Genomic DNA, 26,676 nt, shown 5'->3' on the forward strand with positions numbered 1-26,676 from the left:
GCACTACAAATTTTAATTGGGACCTAGAGTCCTAAGAACACTTCCTTTAATGGCCAAAAAGGAACCCACACATCTTTTGTACTTTCCAGTCATTCAATAAGAAAAAAGTGGCCAGAGGTATATTATTCTGTATGAAATGTTATAAAGTTTCTTTTTAGCTAGGAGGTTATTTATGGTCTTCTCCAAATCTTCACAACTTTAGATCCACTGATTCAATCAAATAACACCCTGAATGCCTTCTCTGTGCCATGCACTGGGTTTGCCTTGGGGAAATAAGTTAAACAAGCCAATGTTCCTCACCTAAAAATGTTCACAATCTAGTAAATTAATCTGTTAAGAGATAAATTACATTATAAATGATGATAATTCTAGTTTAAGCATGAACCAAGTACCTAGAAGAATGGAAGGGAAAGGAACTAACTCGACTGGGGGATGTCAAAGGAATAACAGGAGTGGTGACGTTTGAGGTCAACTTTGGAAGATAACCAACATTCACAAAATGCATATGGTAAATAGTCAGAAAAATAGCATGTGGTTAATAGTCAGATAATCATAAACAGCAAATACCAAGTTACACAAAGTCAAAAACTTACTATTTATTTGGTTTTCCAATTTAAAGCTTCTCTTTAGTTATTTACTAATGAATCACAACTGACTAAACAAATATGATCTGCAAGATAATTCGTACATTCAGATTATCAAGTATCTCTGCTATACTACACTATTTACAATCCAGACAGCATTTTCCTTATGTAATAAAATAAACAAAGCAAAAATTTCACATTCCTTATGTATACACTGAGAGACCCCCTCCATTCAGAAATGGTTTCTCTACCATTTCCATTTGGCGTGTAACTGAACTCAGTTGTTTGTGTGTCAGACTAAGTGTTCCTAAGAATATGTAGATAAGATATAATTCAGCCTGGCCAGTGTGGCTCAGTAGATTGACTGTCGTCCCATGGACTGAGAGATCCCGTTCGCTTCCCAGTCAGGGCACATGCCTGGGTTGTGGGCTCAATCCCCAGTAGGGGGCGTGCAGAGACAGCCAATCCATGTTTCTCTTTCACATGGATGTTTCTCTCTTTCTCTCTCCCCCTTCCCATTTCTCTTAAAAAAATAAAGAATCAAAACATATTTTAAAATAATTTGCTATTAAAAAATATATATAATTCATAAATTACCTGCTTACTAAAGCAAAAATATTATGAAATACAAACATTTTTCTTGTTTTTAAAAACTAGAAAAAGCAAAACAAATAAATAAAAATATCTTCAGGTGATTAATTTAGAACACTTTCCTGATTAACTGACCCCCTATTTACAGAAATAATATATAATTAAAATAATAGTACATGGCTTTGAAAAAGGGTAAACTTTTAAAATCAGTATTTATACATAAAATTTAAACTAATATCAAATAACTTATTTATCAAGACAATTATATATATATATAATTACATATATATATATATATATATATATATATACAAAAAAATTATAGCCCATAGCTAAAAAGTTAGAGGGACACTGTCCAGACCACATATGTGGCTATTCAAATTTAAATTAATGAAATATAAAACTGAGCACCTCTGTCACACCAGTCACATTTCAAATGTCTACTGACATGTAGCTATTGCTACCATATTGGAGAATACAAATACAGTGTATCTCTAGCATCACATGAACTACTGGATGGTATTGTTATAGGGAATTCATACATTATAAACTAGAATATAAAATATCTTTATGATACATGTCTACAATATCCTTTTTGATTTCCACAGGGTGCATAACTAATTCAGAAAGGCTTATTCTTAGTAAGCATTATTGACTGGCCTATTTATTTATTAATACCTATGGCCTCATCCCACAAACATAAGGACTGAAATTAGGATTAAAACAGGAAGAAATGTAATACTCAGAAAAAAGTTTATTTTCCAAATTTTATTTTTGGAATGATGCTTGAATAAAAACCCTCCTAAGCAATGTTTCGAATACAAATTTTTCTTATGCTCTTTTACTATGAAGAAATGTTAATAAAAAATTAAGGAAAAATTACCTGACAGGACTGATGTAACTGGCGTAAAATTTTTTGAAGCTTTCCATATTCCTCCCGTTCTAAATACAATTTTCCAAGCTGTAAAGAAAGAAACTTATTAAAATAAAAACATTTCAACAGGAGGTAAGCATCTTTAGGAAAGTTTACTAAGGACACCCGCCCACTCTTCAAAAGAAAAAAATGTAAGTAATTATAATCGTTACCTTTGTGTTTGTCTTAAACCACAGTCTATCATTCTTAGCATCTTTTAAAGCTTCCAGTGTTGTTTCATAGAATTCCTGCAGTAAATCCATCTGACATAAAAAATCAGAATTCTATAATTGTAAACAGCAAATTTGTACCTGTTAATAAAGTTAATTTGAGCAAACTAAAAGTGCATCTTTGAACTTTAATACACATAGGATACACAACTATCTATATCTTACCATATGTCTGTGACAGTCCACAAAATACATAATACAGACCAAATTTACAAAAGATATGTGCCGAGATGTTTTCATAAAAATAAAACCCAGAAAATATCTTATACTCTAATAGTATAGGTTTGTCTTTTCTAATCTAATAACTCACTTTAAATAAACAAAATTACATGACCCATATAAAGAACTAGTTGTACTGTTTTTAATAGAGTTATCTTTTTCACTCAACTCTTATTTGGTACATACTATGTGGCAAACACTATCTCTACATAATAGGATCAAGAAGTAACAAGGACATGAGAACAGGAAAGTCTGATCCTTCCAGAAAAGGCTGCCTATTTATACATGACTACTGATGGCTTACTGAATAAGTCAAGTGCCGCCCACTCAATATCTATTCTTACTTTCAAAGGACAAATAGCTTATGTATAATAGTATGAAACAACACACAATCTTGAAGTTTTATAATTACTACCCAATCTGGCATAACATTTATAAATAGTATACCAAAAGCGTTTTGATGATACTTGTCTGTAAAACTCAGAAAACATTTTCCCATTTAAGACAAGCCATTTGATATATAACACCTCTGGAATTAGTGCCATTAAGTGCAAATGATCTAACAAAACACAAGTTTATCATCCTCTATTTTCATTACATGTATTTTAGACATAGAGTAAAAATAATAAACTGCCTCAGGAAACAAAAATGACATCTAGTAGAAAAGATGGAATGAAAGAGGCTGATTCTGTGATGAACTTTCTTTATTATAAATATAAAAATATCAAATGTTCTAAGAAATAGTAAATGATACAGAGAATACTTCTTATGCTCAAATACCACACTGTAAGAAAGCTAAAACTTAGACTACGTTGCTTAAAAGCATATAAGCAAACAATCCAATTAAAAATTATCTTAGTGATAAAAAAATTATCATTGCTTTTCTTAATAATCAAAATGTAGAATAATGAAAGCAACATCACTCCCAGTGCTCACTGAAGTTTATCATCAGCCCTTCATCACCCATCCACCTATTTACAGCAGCATTTTTTGAACCAACACTTAATGAGCAATGCCAAGCACTAACTGTATGAGTCCAGGTTCTCTCCTCAAGGATCTTTATCTAATCAAATCTACCCAAGTCATCTATGATTCACTGTTAAATAGCTCAGGATGGCTAGCTGAAGTGGTGATGGAGTTTAGAAGGATCTGTGAGCCTGGTCGGTGTGGCTCAATGGTTGAGCACATTGACCCTTGCACCGGGAGGTTGCCGGTTTGATTCCTGGTCAGGGCATATGCCCGGGTTGTGGGCCCAATCCTCCGTTGGGGGCATGCAGGAGGCGGCCAGTCGATGTTCTCTCTCATCGATGCTTCTATCTCTCTTTCCCTCTCTGTTTCTCTCTTTCTAAATCAATGAAGACAAAAAAAAAAAAAAAAGGAACTATGAAAAGGAACTATGATAGTAACTGTAAACGGGAATCTAATATAAGCTGGTAAAAACTGTGTGTAGATTATGTCAGTATCTGAAGATACTATTTAAAAAGATTAGGCTAGAGCTATTACCCCCCTCCCCCCCGTATTGATATGAGGGAGAGAGACATAGAAACATTGATGAGAGAGAACATCGACTGGCTACCTCCTGCATGTCCCCCACTGGGGATTAGACCCACAACCTGGGCATGTGTACTGACCGGGAATCGAACCAGGGACCTCTTGGTGCATGGGTCGACACTCAACCACTGAGCCACACTGGTTGGACTAGAGTTAATATCTTTTAATATTACATAATAGTACCATTATTAAGAAAATAGTACATATTATTTTAAAAGCACACTACTAGCAAAAATAACTAACTAGATTTTCTAGGCCTTAAAAAAAAGAACAAAGCCTTTAATATAAATAATAAACACATTGATAAGTACCAAGAGGAAAACCAGAATCTAACCTGTTTAGAAGTGGAGATATAATCAAGAATAGAATTAATGGATTTTTCAGAATAATTTCTTGTGACTGCACTTCGAATATAGGTCAATAGTTGTTTATATCTGTTCATCATTTCTGGAAAGTTTGTCTGTGAGGGAAGAAAAATGCATTATTAGGTATACATTTATGTATTAAAATATGTATACATCATTAAAATTGTAGTACACATATACAATGGAGTACTATGCAGCTGTAAGAAAGAAAGATCTCTTATCCTTTGAGATGACATGGAGGGGCCTGGAGAGTATTATCCTAAGTGAAACAAGCCAAGCAGAGAAAGACAAATATCACATGATCTCACTTATTTTTGGAATATAATGAACATAACAGTCTGGGGAACAGGGTAGACCCAGAGACGTGGAAGTAGGGTACAGACTGACAACCCTCAGAAGGAGAGGGGAAGAGATAAACCACAGAACTTATATGCATGCATGCAAAACGAATGGACATGGACAACAAAGCTGGGGATGGGGTGGGGGGAATAGGGAGGAGGGAATAACTTAAATTTGAAATTACTATATTTATAACGTTAGTTTACCAATAAGTACAACTTTTAGATTTTCCAAACTTCAGATATTGTTCCTCACTGTGCAACAAACATATTTATTTAAGTCATGAAAATGACTAAAATATTCATAAACCAAAAAAACATAAATAAATCCAATATTATTTTGTTGTTATTGTTGTTAATCCTGTTTGGAGGATATTTTTCCATTGATTTCTTAGAGAGTGGAAGGGAGCAGAAGGGGCGGGAGGGAAGGAGAGCAAAAGAGAGAGAGAGAGAAACATCAGTGTGAGAGATGCAATGGTTGCCTCCCAAGTAACCCTGACCAGGACTAGGATTGAACCTGCAACCCAGGTAACGGTTTTTGCCCTTGAGCAGAATCAAACCTGTGACGAAAGGTGAGTCGACACTCTAATTGCTGAGCCAAACCAGCCAGGGCAAAAATCCAACTTTTAAAATGCCTTGGGTACCAGCTATGCAGATTTCAGCTATATCATACTCTTCTAAAATTTTACCCCTTCATCAGGAAGCTCTCTAACAGTAGTTGCATGTTTCTGTTCTCCCTAATATTGCTGACTGCATTAAAATGTGAAGTACAAGAATCTCTTCAAGCACAGGTATTCAGCCCACTATCAAGAAAAGTCCTCCCATTTAGGCTCTACTCAAAGGTAGATGTAGCTAACGTTGCTAATCCTTGCAGCACTATTTGCAATACTGTGGTTATTCCAGAAAATTCGAAAGATCTGAGGAAATAAAGGGCTACTAGTAAAATTTCTAGCACAAGTATTTTGGCGGAGGGTCTATATTACCCCTGAAAGTGTATCATGTAAGCCAACTTACGAGTAGTGTAACCTTATAAACATGAATTTACAGTCCCCACAATTTCCAACTGCTGTTAATCCCCTTTTTTACTGGGTTCTCTACTTTTAATCAGGGAGGAGCACTGGCAGTTGTAACACTATTTTTCTTGACTAATAAAAAAATGTGTGTTTATTAGGGTGAAGAATGATACTGTAATTTTCCTGCTTCTGACTATGTCCTGGCTCTGGACAGTATAAGACAAGAAAACACAGGAAGCCCTGGCTGGTTTAGCTCAGCGGTTAGAGCGTTGGCTTGCGGTCCAGAGAGACCCAGATTCGGTTCCCGCTAAGGGCACGTACCTCGGTTGCAGTTTGTCCCCGGCCCTGGTTGGGTTGTGTGGGAGGCAGTCAGTGGATGTGTTCCTTTCACGTCGATGTTTCTCTCTCTCTCTCTTCCTCTCTTTCCCTCCCACTCTTACTGAGCAAAATAAAAAAAAAAGAAAAGAAAATATAAGACTACCTACAATCTTCTAAGCAAGAATTGAATTACAAAAATGAAAACAGTAGTAGGGGTGGAAAAAATAGATAGAACATGGGAAAAGCTTTAGCATTATGTATCAAACAACCTTTTTTTCAAAGTATGCCAGTACTATGTGGTGGTAAATAATAGGTAACATCTTATCAGTAAACTGCTAAAATTCAAGTTTTGGAATGTATCTTGTGACAAAAATAAAATAAAAAATATGATTCCCAATTTTGAGATTATATCTTGATACTGAAATAGGATTTTAACAAAAAGGTTGTTTTGAATTAATTTTCTTATGCTATAACAACTTTGAAGTTCACTGTTTGGAAATTGTTACTGGAATTAACGATTGAGGAAAGATTAGGTAAATTGGTTTTATCTGCAGTGGTGAACACACAGAGGAGTTGATAATGAACCCTTCCAACTTTGTACTGCCCCAAACAACTAACGGCTGAAAAACGACTCTCGTAAACCATAATGTACACAGAGATACTGCTAGAGCAAATAAAATGCAGAGAAGGAAAGTAGGCAAAATAACATAAAATACAAATAATCCTTTCCCTTACTTGTTTCCTATCTTGGCTCAAGGTAAAATGGTAAAATCAAGCCCTGTGGGTAGCATATGATTAAGTGGGTTAAAAAACTAAACCATTCTTAGTATGTTAAGATAGATTTCTTTAATTACAGCAACGTAATTTCTATAGGTTTTCTTGGTATTATTTCAAATCATGGAATGTTAAGAGTTAAACACTGGGTCCCTAATGTCATTATAATTATTTAACCAAAATCTCTAGCCCTTGAGACAGTTGATGCTTCTTCCATAGCTCTCTGAGTTACTGATTTAAATATAGTAAATATTTTCACAAACAATAAATGGAAAGAAAACACAGAGGCTTTGTGCAACACTGGAGATACTTTTGAGAATATCAGAGCAGTAGAACTAGAAAGGGTAAATGCAACAGCTATTTTCCCCTTAACTATATTTAAATGCAACCTACAGTATACTTAGTAACATTTAACATGTTGAACAGTCCTGATATTTTGGGGGAAAGAAATCAGCTAAAATATTTTGTTTCTGTAGATGTCATGGAGGAGGGTGAGGATGCCAGAGTGAGAGTACACCAAGAGCAGGATGCAAGATTAGTGCTGTTAACTGGATAAAGGCACTAATCAATTCAGGGAGTTCAATTTCAGACAGATGGGCTAGAGAAGCTAATGGGGAGAGAGAGAGGAGGCATATGATAAACACAGAGACAGGGAAAAAAGAAAGTGTTAATAGATTATCAGCTACCCTTCCGTTTGCCACAGAGGCAAGCGCTTACCTCTGTTTGTTAATCTAAGCTCCGCTTTATCTTTTCCTTAAAAGTTCCTCTACCATTAGTGATCTTAAGATTCATGTCTTTATCTAGTCCTCTCATCTACTAACTGTTCCTTTTCCCCTCCACTTTTATTCTGCATTATTTTTTTAAAATTTATTTTTATTTTTTCCTTTATTGATTTTAGAGAGAGAGGAAGTGAGAGAGAGAGAGAGAGAGAGAGATAGAAACATTGATGAGAGAACATCGATTGGCTGCCTCCTGCATGCCCCCTACTGGGGATCAGGCCCACAACCTGGGCATGTGTCCTGACTGGAAATCGAACTGGTGAACTCTTGGTGCATGGGTTGATGCTCAACCACTGAGCCACACCAGCCACACCATTCTTTTTTTTTAAAATATATTTTTATTTTTATTTTTTTAGATAGAGAGGAAGAAACATCGATGAGAGACAAACATCAATCAGTTGCCTCCTGCATGCCCTATACCGGGGATCGAGCCCACAACCTGGGCATGTGCCCTGACTGGGAATCAAACCCATGACCTCTCGGTACATGGGACGACGCTCAATCCTCTGAGCCACACCAGCCTGGCTACTCTGCATTTGTGAAGATTGGCATTCTAGGAGGGTACAATGTCATGAGAAGTCCAGCTTATCTATGAGTTCATGCAACAAAATATTTGAGCACCTACTGAATGCCAGCCACTATGATTGGTGCTAGAAATATAACAATGAATTAAACAAAGTCCTGCTCTCATGGAACTTTCAACCTATGGGTTGGGGTGGAGTGGGAGTGGCAGAAAGTCAATAAATTAAGTAGACAGATCAAGTGGTAATATATGAGAAGAAGAAAAATTGCAGGGTAAGATGACAGTAAGTGATGATGGGAAGGATGCTCTTTTATATAGGGTGGTCAGGAGAAGGACATCCTGATATGTGGTGACATTTGAACAGAGACTTGATGAAATGAGGAAAATAGTAATATGGCTATCTGTGAGGAGGATTTGGGGCAAAATAGCAAGTACAAGAATTTACACAGGAGTGTGCTTAGGTGACATGAGGAACAGCAAAGAGGCCAATAAGGTACAGAAGAGAAAACAAGATATATTTTGAAGAGCTATAAAGCCAGCTAGATTTACCAATAAATTATTTTCGGGGTGAGAGATATGGAAAGAATCAAGAATAATGCTAAGGTTCTGGCCCTAATTTGTGGAGAGGAACTTTCCATGTATCTAAAAGATAAGTTTTCTTAAAAAGCTCTATTGGAAAAAAAACCTTTGTATACTATGCAGAATTTATTTGTAGTCACAAATGAAAAGTAGCCTAAATATGGAAACATATGAAGTTATTTTGGTATAATGGTATTTTGTTGCACGCAGATTTTATCTACAGAATTTATTTTTAAAATCACTAGTTTAATGCCCCTAGAAACAAATCTTACCAACTTGAAGTTAATTTTAATCATTTGTTTCAGTGCTTTAAAGCCCCATTCTCCCTTTTCACCTTCAAGTTCCAAAACCTGAAAAAAGAAGAAATTCTTAGTCTAATTTAATAGTACTATTTTCTAATGCCATTCAATGTCTAAATTTCGAATTTATTTGACATCATATGTAAGAAAGACTTCCCCAAGAATTCTATTTCTCAATATTATTTTTTAAAGGCTTAAAAAAGAAACAAGTCTTAAAATGCTTACTTAAGGATAAGTGAGATTATTTTGAAGTTCCTTCATCAAAATATTAAATAAGAACCACTTCTTGATTCTTATACAGTTCCAGAAGTACTCCTCCCTGCCCTGAATAAACCATTGGTATGAATAATCCAAAAGTGTATTGGTTGTCAGGAAATCACATTAATAGTGAAACCACACCTGTATAATCTGTCCCCAAAAGAACAAGATTGCAAGGATAATACCTATCGCTTATCATGTTGACTCCTTACCAAAACCATACTAGTTTTTTAGGACTGTGGCCCTGGCTCTATAGATAGCTTGTCTAGAAAAAGAAAAGAACAGAATAGCCCCTTAGAAATATATGCTTGTGCTGCATAATGAGAACTTATTTTACAGGATTATTACTAAGTATCCAACACACATTTCTGAGATAAAATCACTTGTAACTTATTTGATCTAAGACATCATTTTTTTTTTTAGACATCATTTAAAAAGAAACAACAAACTTTAAAACATAGAATCAACCAGAAAAAATATGAACCTTCTGGAAACTGCTTAATGCTGCTTTTGGGTCATCTTCCTTTAACGCTTTGGAATTATAGTACTGATTTTCCAAATCCACATTCGGCTCAGAGTTACTATCTTCAGAATATTCCTGAGAGTTGGAAAAAAAACAGATGTTAAAATGAAAAAAGAAACCCATACACTGCACTGTAAAAATAAACACTGTTAAGACAGAAAAATCATATATTTATGCAAAACATAATAACTTTGAATACACAGGTAAAATGCCACAGATATTTAACTGTTATTTTAAAAACTACGGGAAAGACCAAAATCAAATAGATAGTATAATAAAATCATTTCTTTCTTTCATATCAAAACTATAGTTTCCATAGAACCAACACAAAAGCAAAGTACAAAGAAATAATGGTTTAATGGCCCCCAATTCTATAAAATTAGACCTTTTGTTAGCCAAGGAACCCGATAAAAATGTAGTAAGTGCTAATTATTCATCTTTAGTTCCATAATCAAATTTTCTCTACTCCCTAAGTCTAAAGTTCATCATTCTACCACATCTAATTACCCAGGATAATCTGTATATGGCAGAGTAGTCTATTGTTGAATATGTTTATCAGAATATTTGCCTTATGTGCATCTCGTTTTACTAAACAGCTGTTCAGTTTTATTAATGTATTTTAACTAGCTAAAAAAAATTAATCCAATAAAGCACAACAAAATGAATTTATATAATTTTACGTGATTTCCATCACATAAATTCAGTTCCTAGTACTTAAACAGTAAAGCAGAAAGAAAAGTTTGAGGAAAACAACTATTTTGGGGAGTGGTATATACAAGTTTAAAAACAGTTCCCAGGTATTCAATTTAATGATGAGGATTATAAAATACACATGGATTGGTATAATGAAAATTATTTTAGGAAGACAAGATTATCTTCTTCAGCTACAAGTCATTACAAAGGGCAAGTTTATGCCAGGTTAAGAACAGTACCTGGAAGTAAACACAAAAAGACAAGAACAGTATTGTAGAGTTATTTCTAAATCCAAATATGTACAGTTAATACTTTTTTAGAGCTATTTATAGAAAATTCTGTAATGCTTCATAAAGGCACAAGAATAAAAAAATGTATATTCTGAGTGTAGTGTTAGAAAGCTGAAAATACATAAATATAACATGATTTCTTCCTGTGACCAGTAGATGGAGGGGCATGTTTGATCTTAGTATAAAACCAATTTTATCTGACCACAGTGGCTTTGTAATGTGCGCCCTCTGGAGGATAATTATTTCATTGTGTAAGGACATGAAACATTAACACTCAGCCTCAGGTTTAAGAACAGTAATTTAGTTATGTTTAATATATGAAAATTCTCTGGAACACTGAGGAATGAGATCAAGTTTGGTGTAGTGAATAAATTTCACAATCACCTTTGAACCCTGTAATATAGATCTGACTACAACGAAACTGGTCAAACTAAACAGCAATTACTAAAGAATGAAAAGCCAACTTGTACATCAAGTGATGGCTTCTGAGCTAGGTTTTGAAAGATAAGTTGGAGTTTGCCTGCTAGACAAAATAGGAGAGAGGAAAAAGAACAGTAGATACAGAACAGCATAAGGAAGGTAACTAAAGAACTAAAAGCAGTTGTATTGTTGGAACACAGAAAATCCTTACTGACTCTACCTTCATCATAATCTATCTACTCCTCCCCTTCTCTTGCTGCCATCCTCGCCTACCAAACCCCTTTCATCTCTCTACAGACTATAGCTTCCCATCCTCCTTGTTCACCTTTAAATTCCAATCCGGCCATGGTAAGCAGCCAGAATAATCTTCATAAAATACAAATTATCTCATTCCTCTTCTAAAAAGTGGCTTTCCATTACTCTTAAAATCAAATTAAAAAATCATCAAAATGTGACTCCTGACTATATATCCAACCATATCTCCTATCAAACTCTCCCTCATTCATTTTGCTGCAACCTCTCTGGCCTTACCTTACAAGTGGCCAACTCTCCCCTCTATACGTGCCATTCCCTTCTTTTCCCACCTCTCTGCATCTGGTTACTACTGCATATCATTGCAGCTTCAGTGTCCTCCTTAAGGAAGATTTGGAGTAAAGAATCATGGCTACAAAACCTATTCTACACCTATTTCTTCTCTAATTAACTGTTCAATAGCTCTAGCTCAACCCGAAGCTGACTTTGCCTGCAGTCCCAATCTTCAGAATTCACCCCTGAACCTGGAAATAAAAAATTTTAAATTTACATCTATTCCAAAGCCTAAAAATCTGGACTCTCACTTACAGCCTATTTATTTTTGGTGTCTTATCCTGTAAAAGATTAGAAAAAACAACTAGGCCAGGATATGAGAAGCAGGAAGTAGAAGCTGAGAGGTACACATGACAGTAGTAGGATGCAGAACGGCCAACAAAGGGGGAACTGAAAATAATATTTTAGGAATTAAAGAGGTTAACTTCAATTACCTGGTGGTTAGTGAAATGATTATAACATTGATGAAGACCAGAACATTTACATTTCCTACCATGTCTAAAAGACTGGCTACCTAAAATTCTTGGCCCTGACTAGCTCCAGACTAATGATATTTCTAAATTTTAGATGTTATAACTCCCCAAAATCACAATGATCGAGATAAGACTTAATCCAACATTTTGTGAATATATTTCTTTGGCTTTCATATTATATAGATTAAGAAATGGAATGTATATTTTTTGCAGTAATTGCAATTCAACTCTTAAATGTTATTGCTTTAATGCATAAACACATAAGAACTGGCACAACTGATGTTACTGACTGGCTTCTTATAACTGGGCAGTCTCTTATTTTGATCTGTATTACCATGTTCACATGGTTTGAACCAGCCTCCATGACACCATTAACCTGTCATCTGTAGCTCAGTGAATCACACCATCAATACAACCTGTGTACTACAGCAAACCCCTTTCCGGTTATAACACTATCATAATTTTTAAACTGATGACATTTGGAAAAGTCTTTAATTCTGTTTAGATTTCTAGTATTTATACTCAGTGATAAAGATCTATAGTATATACCCACAATTAAGTACTGCTCAAACAACTGCAAATTTAGTCTTTCCCCTCAAGCTACCATGGACTGAGACCAATATGCAAACAAAACAGAATATAACACAATAAAAGCAATAGAGACACATTCTAGGTACAGTGGCAGCTTACAAAAGAAGTACTCAACTACTCTTGAGTGAACTAAAGGAAGGAAAAGTTACCTGAACCAGCTCTAAAAGTATGAACAAAGAGTTGCCAGGGATGAAGAAAGGCATCTGAAACATAGCAATTAATGTGTGCAAAGGGATGGAAGCTTGAAATGGCATTGCATATTTGGAAGAACCATGAAAAATTTGATTGGGCTGAAGCACAGGCTATGTGTAATGAGTTGATGAGAGATAACTGGTATAGGACAGAGGAACAGGACTAAAGAAGTCTAGCAAGGAGTTCAGAGCAAATGGAGAGCAATTAAAACATTTTACAGGGAAATAACCAGATCTGTGTTTTAGGAAGAGACCTGGTAGCAATGAAATAGCCCATTAGATACTCTTAAAACAGTCTGGCCAAGAGATGATGGGAGGTCTGACTCTAAGTGGTGGAATAGAAAGAAAAGGAAGGGGATATAATTAATATAGAAGATGTCAAGTGATGTTGAGAATGCAAAATAAAAAGGACCCAGCACATGGTCACAAGATAAAGGAAAATAAAGTTATCTCTAATAACTACAGTATCATTAGTCAGAATAGGAAATACAGAAAAAGTATTAAGTAAATATTGCAAAACAGAATTCCCTTATGTCAGATGAATAGGAGATAACCATGATCTGTAAAAGTTTAAATATAATGTTTTCTAAATGAGAAACTAAAATTTTAATCAATATATTAAGAATGCTTTATAAAACTAAAAAATTTAAGCAATATTTGAAAAAAGAAACAAGCACTTAAACATTGTTAAAGGTATTAAAAAAACAAAAACCCACTAATAGTTCCAACCTACTTATACAACTCATGTCCTGACAGCTCCCCAAGGCAATCTGTGATCCATCCACCACCCAAATCTGTTCTTCCTTTCTCAAATATGCCACACAATTTAAAATCTCTGCTTTGGCATAAAATGTTCTCTCTCCTAGGAATTCTAAACCACCTCCCCTCCCAAACTAACTTTCCACTTTTCTCCTATGATGCTCCTCTGCCCCAATACTCCTAGGAAACATTAATCAGGGTTTACTTTGTGATTCCTTCACCAACTCCTCTTAGCAAACTTAATCTTCTCAGTCAAGCTTCTAGATGACATGTATCTCTTTAACATGGAGCCTTGTGTGTATGCTGTTCTCTCCCCTCACCTGCCCCGCCATGAACTACTCAAAAGCAGGAACTTTTTCTTCCTCATCTTGGTATCCCCAAAGCCTGGTACACTACAAAATGCCCAATAAATGCTCGCTCAATTGAAATGAAAAGAGTCTGAATGTTCCAAAATAACACAACAGCCAGCAGGTATCGGAATGTAGTCACTATTGAACAGGGTTAGTCCCAGAGTATATCTACTTATTCCTAAGCTCTGTTGCCAACAGAGGTCTTAATAAATATGGCCTAGGAAAACAAGATTCACCATTTACACTGCTTCCCAAACCTTGACCATGGTTAGATGGCTATACTAGATGCCGGGCACACAGATAAAGGGCAATGTCCTATTACCCTTATGGACTAAATATAATCCAAGTCCTAGTTAGCCATTTGTGATTTAGCCATTCATCAAGTTATCTAAACTTTTAAAAACTTCAAATTAATGGGTCTTATTTTGTTATCAATGGTGTAAATTAGGACATTCTTTTTTGTCCTACACTTTCAGTCTTCAACTTAAATTCCCCAAAGAAAGACACCATAAAAGTCATTAGACCTGGACTCTAGTTTTGACTCTCCCACTAATTAGTTGTGTAAATTTAGGCAAGTCACTCAGATGTGATACTTCAGTTCCTCTCCTGTCAAATGTGGGGGTGGATTCCTATAGGAAGTTTCTAATTCCCACTGAGGTCTATGTGTTTGTTCATTTTGAGATATAATATACAATTATAAATTCACTCTATTGGGTATTCATAGTTTACAGATTTTTAAGTTAGACGTGAAAAGACTTAAATTTATCTTATTCTTAATCCTTACCCAATGATATTTTTTCTATTTATCTTCAGATAGAGTGGGAGGGAAGGAGAGAGAAAAACATTAAAGTGAGAGGGACACATTGACTGGCTGCCTCCCACATGACCCCAAGCAGGGCCAGGGATGAACTGCAACAGAGGTATGTGCCCTTGACCGGAATCAAACCCATAACTCATTGGTCCGTGGGCTGATGTTCCAACCACTGAGCAGAATCAGCCAGGTGCTCCCATTACTATCTTTAGTTATCCTTGTTTGAATCTCTTTCCATTTTGTTATACAGGGTACACTTATGAAGTAATGTAATAGGCCTTTTAAAAAATGTGCCAAAACTTATATTTCAAACTCATACTTTTCTTTGAAGTAGTAACTTTAAGAGGTAGTAAAATTATTCCAAATATACTGACATGGATAATTAAGTAACACTTCTGAAATTCTCAAGAAAACTAACTTCATCTGAACAGCAAAAAAAACAACCATCAAAATGAAAAGGGAAACCACTGTATGGGAGAGCATAATTGCCAATGATACATCAGATAAGGGGTTAACTTCCAAAATATATAGAATGCTCATACAACTCAACAAAAGGAAGACAAAGAACCCAATTAAAACATGGGCAGAGGACCTAAATAGACACCTCTCCAAAAAGGACATACAAATGGCCAACAGACACATGAAGACATGCACAGCGTCACTAAGCATCAGAGAGATGCAAATTAAAACAACTATGAGGCATCACCTCACACCTGCCAGAATGACTGCCATCAACAAATCATCAAACAACAAATGCCCACGAGGGTGTGGAGAAAAGGGGACTCTAGTACACTGCTGGTGGGAATGCAGACTGGTGCAGCCACTATGGAAAACACTATGGTGTTTCCTCAAAAAATTAAAAATTGATCTGCCATTTGACCCAGTGATCCCACTTGTAGGAATATATCCTAAGAAACCTGAAATACCAATCAGAAAGAATATATGTACCCCTATGTTCATAGCAGCACTATTTACAATTGCTAAGATCTGGAAACAGCCCAAGTGTCCATCAATAGATGAGTGGATAAAAAAGCTGTGGTACATATACATAATGGAACACTCTGCAGCTGTAAGAAAGAAAGATCTCTTATCCTTTGAGACGACATGGAGGGACATGGAGCGTATTATGCTAAGCAAAATAAGCGAATTAGAGAAAGACAAATACCATATGATATCACTTATTTGTGGAATATAATGAACAAGTGGGCTGATGAACGAAATAGACCCAGAGACAGAGAAAGGAATATGGTTCATAATGACAAATCTCAGAGTAGGGGAGTGAAGGAGGGATTGGGGACGAGTGTGTCTAGGGGGGGGAAAAAGCAGAAACAGCTGTAGCAAAAATAGATTAATAAAAATTTTGAGAAAAAAAAAGAAAACTAACTTCAGTAGTTAGATGTTTCTAACCTAAAACAGAATCATTCAGTCTGAAGGCCCAATTTACCAAAAACCGACTCTGGCCCTGGCCAGTGTGACTCAGTTGGAGCGTCGTCCCATACACCAAAAGGTGGAGGGTTGGATCTGGTCGGGGCCCCGGTAGGAGACAACCAACTAGGAAAAAAAGCTGAACATTGTTTTTTGTTTTTAATATTTTTTCTTTGATTCTAGAGAGAGGAAAGGAGATAGACAGAAACATTGATGAGAGAGAATATCGATTGGCTGCCTCCTACATGCCCCTGACTGGGGACCAAGCCCACATTGTGGGCACGTGCCCTGACAGGGAATCGAACAGGTGACCTCTTGGTGCACGAGTTGATGCTCAACCAGTGAGCCACACTGGCCGGGCTGAACATTGTTTATAACGGCAAAAGAAAACTGGCCAAATTCTTATCAAAAGGGAACTACCGGGTTAAAGTATAGCACATCCATATAATCACTGCAGCTTTAAAAAGAAATAAGCCATTTGAGTACTTACATGGAATAATTTCTAAGATAAATTAAAAAGCAAACCGTGGAACAATATATATAATATGCTACATCTTGATTAAAAAAGGGAGAGGGATAAAAATACGTTACCTATGGAGAAATGACAAACAAAAATGGAAGAAAAGTTTATTTTTATATTTTATGTTTTTGAACCATGTGCATGTATTACCTATTTTATTTATTTTTATTTTATTTTGTTTTTGTTGTTAATCCTCACCTGAGGATATTTTTCCATTGATTTTTGGAGGGAGAGTGGAAGGGAGGGAGGTAGAGAGAAACATCTAGGTGAGAAAGACACATTGACTGGCTGCCACCAGCACGACCCTGACTAGGGTCAGGGATTAAACCTGCAGCCCAGGTATGTGTCCTTGACTGGGAATCAAACCCTCGACTCTTTGGTGCGCAGGCCAATGTTCTAACTGCTGAGCCAAACTGGCCAGGGCTGTATTACCTATTTTAAAAAGCTAGACTCCTCAGGTTTTGAAGACAATTTCTTTTTCTTTTTTTGTTTTTTGTCTTTATTGATTTCAGAGAGAGAGGAAAAGAGAGATAGAAACATCGATCAGAGAGAACATCGACTGGCCGGCTCTTGCATACTCCCCACTGGGAATTGTAGGCCTGGGCATGTGCCCTGACCAGGAATTGAACTGGCAACCTCTTGGAACATGGGTCAATGCTCAACCACTGAGCCACACCGGCCGGGCTTGAAGACAATGTCTAAGAGGAACTCTAAAACATGTTAAGCAATGACAAAATCACTATTTGGCCTTCCAAGATCAGTAAAATATTTGTTCATCATTTGTACTCTGCAACTTGTCCCCTCTTCTCCCAGCAACAAAAGTAATATAGGTTCACTGTGAAAGGTTTGCAAGAAATGAAAAATTTTATTTTTTCTGACATTTTTCACGTTTTCCAGACATTTTTTCTATATCTCCCCAACAAAATACATTTTATTCCCATCCAATTACATTGTCATATAATATAATTACATACTTATAGTGGAGATGTATTCCCTGTGCACAGCATTTACTAACCCTTCCTTTACCAGGTGAAGGTTTTCAATTGCAGAGCTTCTCCCATAGAGGAGGCAAGCAACCCTTTCCCTCTTTACAGTGAGACAGTGTTCACAGAAAGCCATACAGACCTTCCTGGGATTTCCCCAATAGAGCTAGCAGAGAAGACCCTTTTACCTTTGGAGTTATAATACTAGGAAGATGCCATATTACATCTTACATAATGTGAAGGCAATTAAGCCAACATAGTGAAGAAAGCAGCCCTGGAAGAGAGATGTACACAGTAAAAGATGCAGCACCATCATCTAAGCCTGTGAATCCAATCATACCTATACCCTCTGGTGATGTGAGCTAAATACATGCTCTTTTTCATTTAAACTAGTCTGACATGCTTTCTTGTCCCTTATCCAAGAGCCCTGACCCATACAATTTATCAAGTTTTTCATATCACTGAATATTCTTTAGAAGCATGGTTTGAAATGCTGACATAGCATTCCACTGCATGAATATACCATAATATATCTATCATTACCTTGTTAGTATTAATAGTATTAGTATTACCCTACTATTGATAATTTGGTTCTCTTTCCAATTATTTACAAATAAACACATTATGCTTGTTTTAGAAGACTCAACTGTACAATCAAATTTCATCTTCATGAAGACCACCTGCAGAATTCCAAATGTGTGTGCAGCACAGAGAACAATGCCCTAGACTTATAAAAGGTATACTGTTTCTTACAGATCCCCAACACTTTGTTTGTCAAGTAGTAAGTTACTGGGATAACAGTCTCAAAGAAAAATAACTTATAACCTCCTAGCTCCTTATATGCACAATGAATGACAAAGTGAGAACTGTTATACTAAACTTGAAAATCTCTAAAGCTACTCTTTTGCCCTTGTCCTATATTCATCTATCAGCTCCTTTTCAAATGAGATTACATATTCTGTTCACAATAATTCAAAATCTTTTAAAAAAACAGAAGTTAGTGTTATTTTTTAATTCACTAAATCATGTTCTAAGGTTCTTTCCAACATGAGAAAGTTAAGTTCAAGCCATTATTTGTTTGCTGATCTTATTAAAATGGTGACAAATAAGAGATTCTGTAAGATATCCTATATTAAGACTCTCACCTCCCAAAGAAGTACACAAAAAAAGAAGTAAATTTTTAGGATATTAAAACTCCTATACAGTAAAACAAGAATAACAATAGTAGTAAGCATTCATTCACTAATCACAATTATGAGCTTGACTAGGACAATATAATGAGACTCACAGCTCGGAAATACATTTAACCAAGTAGAATCATTCTACTTTTTTTTGACAATTTTTTTCCTTGTAATGCATTTAAATGAAAATGTACAATGCCCTACATATTATAGGATCTACTAAAGAGTAACTTCTGGTATGAAGTCAGTCTGTTTTAAACCCTTTCTAAAAAGATTATTTAAAATACTAAGCAATTTCATGCTAGAATGACTAGAATGTGGAATTACAGTACACTGAACTTATCAATGGCCTTATCAACTTAATGAATGGCATTATAGTTATTTTTTACTATTATTACACTAGCAAATAATCTATAAATCTGTAATTAGCATTGGAGTAAAAGACATTTACCAGTACCATCTCCTACTTCTCCATTCCCTGCCACATATATTTCTATGCTTAGAAAGTTCCTGCTTCTGCCTATAATAAAAATAAAAAAGATCTTAGAAGAGGTCAAGGATGCTAAATTTCTTTTGTTTCTTCTTTTTAAAAAAACAAATTTTTTTCTTTATTGATTTCAGAGGGAGAGGGAGAGGGGGAGAGAGAGAGAGATAGAAACATCAATGAGAGAGAACAATGAAAATGACTGGCCAACCCCCAGCCCCCCATCCCCGGGGATTGAGCCCACAACCTGGGCATGTGCCCTGACTGGGAATTGAACTGGTAACCTCTTGGTACATGGGTCGATGCTCAATCACCAATCCATACCAGCTGGGCTGTTTCTTCTTTTTAAACCAAGTTAGTTCTCTCTCTCTCTTTTTTAGATATTGGGTAGAAATCATTATTTACTGTCTTGGATTAAAACTCTATAATTTTGTAAACAGATTTTTACTTTTTCCAATGGTAGCCTAACTACCCATTTCTACTACATTGGACAAGAACAAAAGGTACCTTAGGATATTAAAATTTATTAAGAGACAACCTATAAAAGACATGCTGAGTATATCTGTGGTCTGAAATCCTTATGACTTTAGTTAACATTTTGACTAAAATGAGGTAATGGCAAAATTTCCAACAATATAATACATTTTTTAAATTCTAAGAAACAAACAAAAAACGACCCAGGCAAATAACTATTAAAACAAAAATGAAACAGCCCCCCAAAACTTCTCTTTTAGCAACATATAAGCATGAAAGGGCAACCAATCCTTTAATCTTTTCAAAAATGTATACTAGTTTAAGAAAATTAACTAAGAAAGTAAAAAATAAACTACTAAATAAATTTTATGGCACCAAAAGAGTTTAATTAGTAGTAAACAGAGCATAAAAGCTTTCATTACTTGACATCTGAGTGGGAATCCAGAATGGTATCTATGCACGAGAGAGATGGGGAGAGGAACAACTATTCCACAGAATGCTGTGGAAATTTTTTCATTTAATTATGTAGTAGTGTAAGATCTTACTTTTTTGGTTAGAAATTTCAAAAATAGACAAAACCATTTTATGTTGTACATGTAGAATAGGACCTAAAGGCTGCAAGAACATAGTTAAGTTCAACAATGTATGTTTAATTAAAATTCTTGAAAAATTGAGTACTTCACGGGACAATAAAATTCTCATTGCCTTTTGTCCATTATATACTCAATGTAATGATGACCTTCAAGTTAATCATAGAGCTAATAATTATGTAGTAGTGTAAGATCTTACTTTTTTGGTTAGAAATTTCAAAAATAGACAAAACCATTTTATGTTGTACATGTAGAATAGGACCTAAAGGCTGCAAGAACATAGTTAAGTATGTACTGAAAACTATCGCTTAGGAAAGACATAAGCAGAAACATTTAAAAACACAAAGTAGAAATACAAACATATTTAAAAGAAACACTTCCATAATTACAAAACACCTGTAATATAAACAGTAAATATAAACAGATAAATAAAAAAGCCTAAGATATCACAGGTAATATATTCTTAATAAATGGAAACCACTGCCTACAACTGCTTTGGTTTGCGCAAACTAAAAATGTAAGACGGAAATCATAACTATTAGCAAAACTTTACATCTAACTTGAAGAATGATCAAAACCTCTATGACTTTCAGGTAATAGTAAGCACTCTCTCTCCCTTTTGCAAATGTGCCTTCTTTTAAAATGGAAAGATTAATTGGAAGTAACTTTACAAAGAAGTTTTACACTAATTAAAAAACGATTAATTAACATCTTAAGAATCTCTGGCACTTAAAATATAAGAGGAGCCAGACCTCCCTAAGCATTCCTAACTTGACAATGCAGCACCACTACAATATACAAGAACCATGCAAAACCCCCATTACCCCGCAAAAACAAAACACAAAAGCAAGTTGATGTTCGTTGATTCTTGGTCCAGATACCTTTTCTTGTTTTGAATAGCAACACGAAGTGTTTGTGAATTAAAATAAATACCTGTAAATCTACTTATAAATTAAACCTTGAATACTTAAAAATCACCATTCACCTGCAAAAATTCGTTTATTTCTTCACTGTTGATATTTTAAACTTTGAATATTGGGTATTTTCTAAGTCAAGAAAAAAAGCCACTGTGTCAATCCCCTGGTTACCCTCTCCCCCCATCAAAACAAACAAAAAGCAGAACCTCTTCCCCAGCTTTTCTCTTTACACACAAATAGTTTAAGTACTTTTTCCCAGCTATCTTTGCTCTCAATTCTCCACGGCACCTTTACTTGAAACCCAAACGAACCCTGGACAAGACTAATTAAGCTACGTTTCCAGGAGACTCATAAACGCCGTTTCATGGTCAGGCCTGGGAGTAGTAAGGCGCCCCCAGTTTTCAGACCCTTCTCCCAGCATTTCGCAGCCGCTCAGTTCAAGTGTGAAGAAGGGGGCCCGCAATGCCGGGCCCGAAAGGGCAGAGCCGGGGCCTAGACCACTACACGGTCCCCGAGGCGGCTCGGGCGGTGGAGAGGTAGCGGCACCGAGAACCGGACGCCGGAGCCAGAGGTGTCCAGTCCAAGTAAACTGAGGAGGCGCCCGGACTTGGAGCGCAATTCGCGGACCCCCTTCGCTGCCTCCTTTACCCTCCCCTCCCCCATGCGGGAGAAGCAGGGCCCCGGCCGGTGCGGGAATGGGGAGGAGGTAAACCCGTCCTGTCACTGCACCGGGAGAAGTTGGAAGGAGCACATGTTCTACGGGGAGAGGCCGCGGCCGCCCCGGCCCTGGCTCCTAAAGCTAGCCACCACCTCCAGCCCTAGAGGTCCGTCCCCTGCGCCTCACCAGGTCGTAGTCCTCCTCATCATCGCACATGAAATCATCTTCCATGTCAGACATCTTGGCCAGGAAGGGGGGAGGGGGAGGAGAAATTGGAGACAACCTCCTCCCACAATCCTCCGCGCTTCAGAGGCGTCACTCCCAGCTTCTACTTGCCTTCCCGTCGCTCCCGGAACAAATGCGCTGGGCTTTGAGAGGATTCGTTACGACGTCAAAAGGGAGCGCACCGCTCTCTCTTCCTGCGAGACGGTTGGTGCCTTAGCAACTAAACCTAGCAACTGGAGCATCGTTAAGTGCTGCGGAGCTCAGCTGAAGGGCCTTGGAAACCTTGCGTTCAGCCTCGAGCAGTTTCCAGCCTCCTAAGCTAGGGAACGGTTTCCTCCCTTGCCTGGGACTCTGGAACTATCTCATTCTGGTGAAAATAAGAGGCAGCCTAGGACCAGAAGCCTTTCGCGGAGAAAAGGGTGACATGCCCGTCCTGTATGACAGGTAGTATTATCTCTGCCATCATTATTTACATGCATTTAGCCCACACATTGCGATGGGGGGGTGGGAGGGTGGGTCTCTTTGCTGTTTGGAGACCTTTTCAGCAGTAATAGTATACACGTAATGTTTGTTACATTTGTAGTGGCAAATGAGCTGTGAGTATCCATAATTAGTTAAGCGTCAATCAGTTGAGGCGCCCAAAGTCTTATTCGGTTCAATGAATTATAAACAGACCTTTACTACCCGTGGGACCAAATTAAGGTAGCAGTTAACGACTGGTCTGTAAAAATGCATTATTATTGTACAAATCATTAGCATAATTCGAAATAAGACAATGAATTGAAGGGGAAAAATCTTCTTAAACAGCATTTTCTATATAAACTTCCAGTTCTGCCCCCTTGAGTCCATACATTTTATATAGTTATAGCACAGATAAAAGTTTGGATACTTTTTGCACCTAGTTATGTAATAGCATAGGGCATGTGTACAATATATTCTTGAGAATAATTATTTTAATAGTTGTTTAACAATCCCTCCGTTGAGTGAACCAGTACACCTTAATTTACTTAAGCTGACATTTTGATACATTTAGGCTGTTGCAAAAATAACACAATTTTAAACAATTCTGCAGTGAATATCTTTGCCATTTTATTTTGTCTTAGAAAAAAGTCAAACGATGCCCAGCTGGTTTGGCTTAGTGGTTTGAGCGTCATCCCATGGACTGAGAGGTTCCCAATTCGATTCACGGTCAGGGCACATGCCCGGGTTGCAGACTTGATCTTCAGTAGGCCGCGTGCAGGAGGCAGCCGATTGATATTTCTCTCTCACATTGATGTTTCTGTCTCTCTCTCCCTCCCTTTCTCTCTAAAAAATTCAATAAAAACATGTTAAAAAAGAAAAAGTCAAAGGAGGGCCATGCCAGTGTGGCTCTCTGGTTGAGGGTTGAGCCATGCACCAAGACGTTTCTGGTTCCATTCCTGGTCAGGACACATACCCCATTGGGGGGCATGCAGGAGACAGCCAAATGATGTTCTCTCTCATCGATGTTTCTATCTCTCTTTCCCTCTCCCTTCCTCTCTATCTTTAAAATCAATAAAGAAAAAATTATTTAAAAAATTATTTAAAAAAGTCAAAGGAGGATTATAGACTGGATTTTTTAGTAGTCACTTGAATTCCTAAAAGTGATATAACAATAATACAAAATTTTCCTAATAGGCTTTTCCTCTCAATGTCATCTTCTGAGAAATTTCAAGCATACAGTACAATTGAAAGACTAGTCCAGTGAATATGTGTATACCCACTATCAGCTTTATTTATGTGTGTATGTATTTCCTGAATCAATTGAAAGTAAGATGTAGATATCATGACATATCACTCTTAAATGCAGCTATATGTATTTCCTAAAAATAAGGACATTTGCTTATGTAATCACATCATTATTACTATCTAAGAAAATTAATTATTCCCTGATATCTAATTGCCAGTGCATGTTCAAAATTTCCTTATTAAATATATAATTTTAGAATTGGAAGAGCCTTTAATGATACCACTTTAGAGTCCAAGGCTACCCAAGCATAGCAGTTCATTAAATTATACCTTCCCATTAGTAGATCTGGGGTAGAGCTCAGCAATCTGTACTTGTAACCTTAAAACAAAACAAAATTCTCTGTAACTGGGGTGACTATCTATCCTAGTTTGCCTGGATCAACCCTGGTGTAGTACTGTTTACCCCAAATAATAATTACCAGCATCTATTACTCTCAGAAGTTTAGACAGTAAGTCACATGGTTACTCTACCTGAAATTCATAATACTTCAAAATGAAAATAGAATCCAAAGGTGGTCAAGAGATTTATTTGCTCAGAGTAATCAAAGCTATGTAATTTTGCTTTCTAGTCAATAGCAATTTTGAAATTATCAACCATGTACATAATAATTACATGTATAAAAATTCATTTACATTGAATTTATGTAAATTGCTAGGGGTTTTTTGTTTTTTGTTAATCCTCACCCAAGGATGTTTATTTATTTAGATAAAGTGGAAGGGAGGGAGAGATGAGAGAGAGAGAAACACTGATGTGAGAGAGACACATTGATTGGTTTCCTCCCACACCACCCCGACTGGGGCCAGGGCTCAAATCTGCAACCCAGATATGTGCCCTTGACTGGGAAATGAACCCTTGACCCTTTGGTCCTGGGCTGATGCTCTAACTAGTGAGCCAAACTGGTCAGGGCTGCTGCTTTTTAATGTAATTAAATACTCCTACAATAGAGAAAGAATTGTTCTAGTAAATTAATGACTAGGACCATTAGGAAAAATGCAGCTAAATTTTGAGCATACTATCCTTGACCATCACTAAATTTAATAAACCCAGTCTGGAAATTTGCTATGAGCAGTTAAAAAGGTCTTCACAGTACTTAGCACACTCCTTGAGTACCCAAGTATAACGAATGTTTGTTGAATAAATTAATGTGTTAACTAATTAATCTTTCTGTATAAGGAATGCCCTTATATCTATCTCTACACATCAAAAATTTTTTTGTCCTTCAATGTTCATTTAAATGTCACCTCATTCACATAGCCTATTCTTTGTGAAGGTAAGATATTCTTTTTCTTTCTTTCTTTCTTTTTTTATCCTCACCCGAGGACATTTCTTCCATTTTTTGTTCAGGTAGAGTGGGAAGGAGAGAGAAGAAGAGAGAGAGAGAAACATTGACGTGAAAAGGACACATTGAATGGCTGCCACCAGCACGACCAACCAGGGCCGGGGACAAACTGCAACCGAGGTACGTGCCCTTAGCGGGAACTGAACCCGGGTCTCTCTGGACTGCAGGCCGATGCTCTAACCGCAGAGCCAAACTGGCTAGGGCGATATTCTTTTTCTTGACATCAATTTTTCTCAATAATAAATAATAAACAAAATTTTATTTTAATGGTGCATTGCTGTGATATGGTGCCCTTGTCAAAGTGGATCCTATGTTTTTAAAAAACATTAAGAAGCTTTCTTGAGGCATAATTTAGCAGCTTTATTGAGATACATTAAACTGCACATATTTAAAATGTACAATTTGATGAATTTTTAAAAAATATATTTTAATTGATTTTAGATGGAGGGGAAGGGAGATGGGGAGAGAGAGAGAGAAACATCAATGAGAGAGAAACATCATCAGCTGCCTACTTCACGCCCTATACTGGGGATTGAGCCTGCAACCTGGACATGTGCCCTGACCAGGAATTGAACCAGTGACCTCTTGGTGCAGGGGACGATGCTCAGTCCATTGAGTCACACTGGCCATGTGAATTTGCTGAATTTTGACATATGTGTACACCTGTGAAACCATCACCACAATCAAGATAATAAACATATTTATTACTGCAGATTTTCCTTATTGCCCCTTGGTAGTCCATCTTCTTCTCCTCCCTTCAGTTTTTTCAGGAAATCACTGATCTAGTTTTGTCACTATAGATTGGTTTATATTTTCTGGAATTTGATATAAATAAAGCATACAGTATGTACTCTCTTTTGCCTGGCTTCTTTCACTCAGTGTAATTATTTTGAGCTTTGTCCATGTTGTTGCATGTATCAATTGGTTGTTTCTTTTTATTGCTGAGCATTCCATTGTATGGATATACCATAGTTAATTCATTCACCTGTTGATAGGTATTTGATTTTTTTCAGTTTTTGGCTAATACAATAAGCTGTTAAAGAACATTTGTCTACAGGTTTTTGTATGGACATATGTTTTATTTCTCTCGTG

At 36.5% G+C, this 26,676-nt stretch overlaps 1 protein-coding gene across 3 annotated transcripts in view; it reads right to left on the bottom strand.

Annotated features, from left to right (window-relative positions):
- Positions 1-22,564, bottom strand: part of COPS2 (COP9 signalosome subunit 2) — a 32,060-nt gene extending 9,496 nt beyond the window's left edge. The window contains exons 1-7 of one of the 3 annotated variants that reach the window (XM_036255483.1): positions 22,439-22,470; positions 19,581-19,649; positions 9,819-9,932; positions 9,050-9,127; positions 4,423-4,548; positions 2,262-2,372; positions 2,059-2,136 (exon numbers count right to left, since the gene is read on the bottom strand). In XM_036255483.1, the coding sequence (XP_036111376.1) occupies positions 2,059-2,136; positions 2,262-2,372; positions 4,423-4,548; positions 9,050-9,127; positions 9,819-9,932; positions 19,581-19,589 (516 nt within the window). In that variant the 5' untranslated portion in view covers positions 19,590-19,649; positions 22,439-22,470. Of the gene's footprint in view, positions 1-2,058; positions 2,137-2,261; positions 2,373-4,422; positions 4,549-9,049; positions 9,128-9,818; positions 9,933-19,580; positions 19,650-22,438 lie in introns of all 3 variants that reach the window. The other 2 variants (XM_036255477.1, XM_036255466.1) reach the window with 2 other exon arrangements.
- Positions 22,565-26,676: the final 4,112 nt, after the last annotated feature.

Source organism: Molossus molossus, unplaced genomic scaffold, assembly GCF_014108415.1.
Source record: "Molossus molossus isolate mMolMol1 unplaced genomic scaffold, mMolMol1.p scaffold_m16_p_1, whole genome shotgun sequence".
Taxonomy (NCBI): Eukaryota; Metazoa; Chordata; class Mammalia; order Chiroptera; family Molossidae; genus Molossus; species Molossus molossus.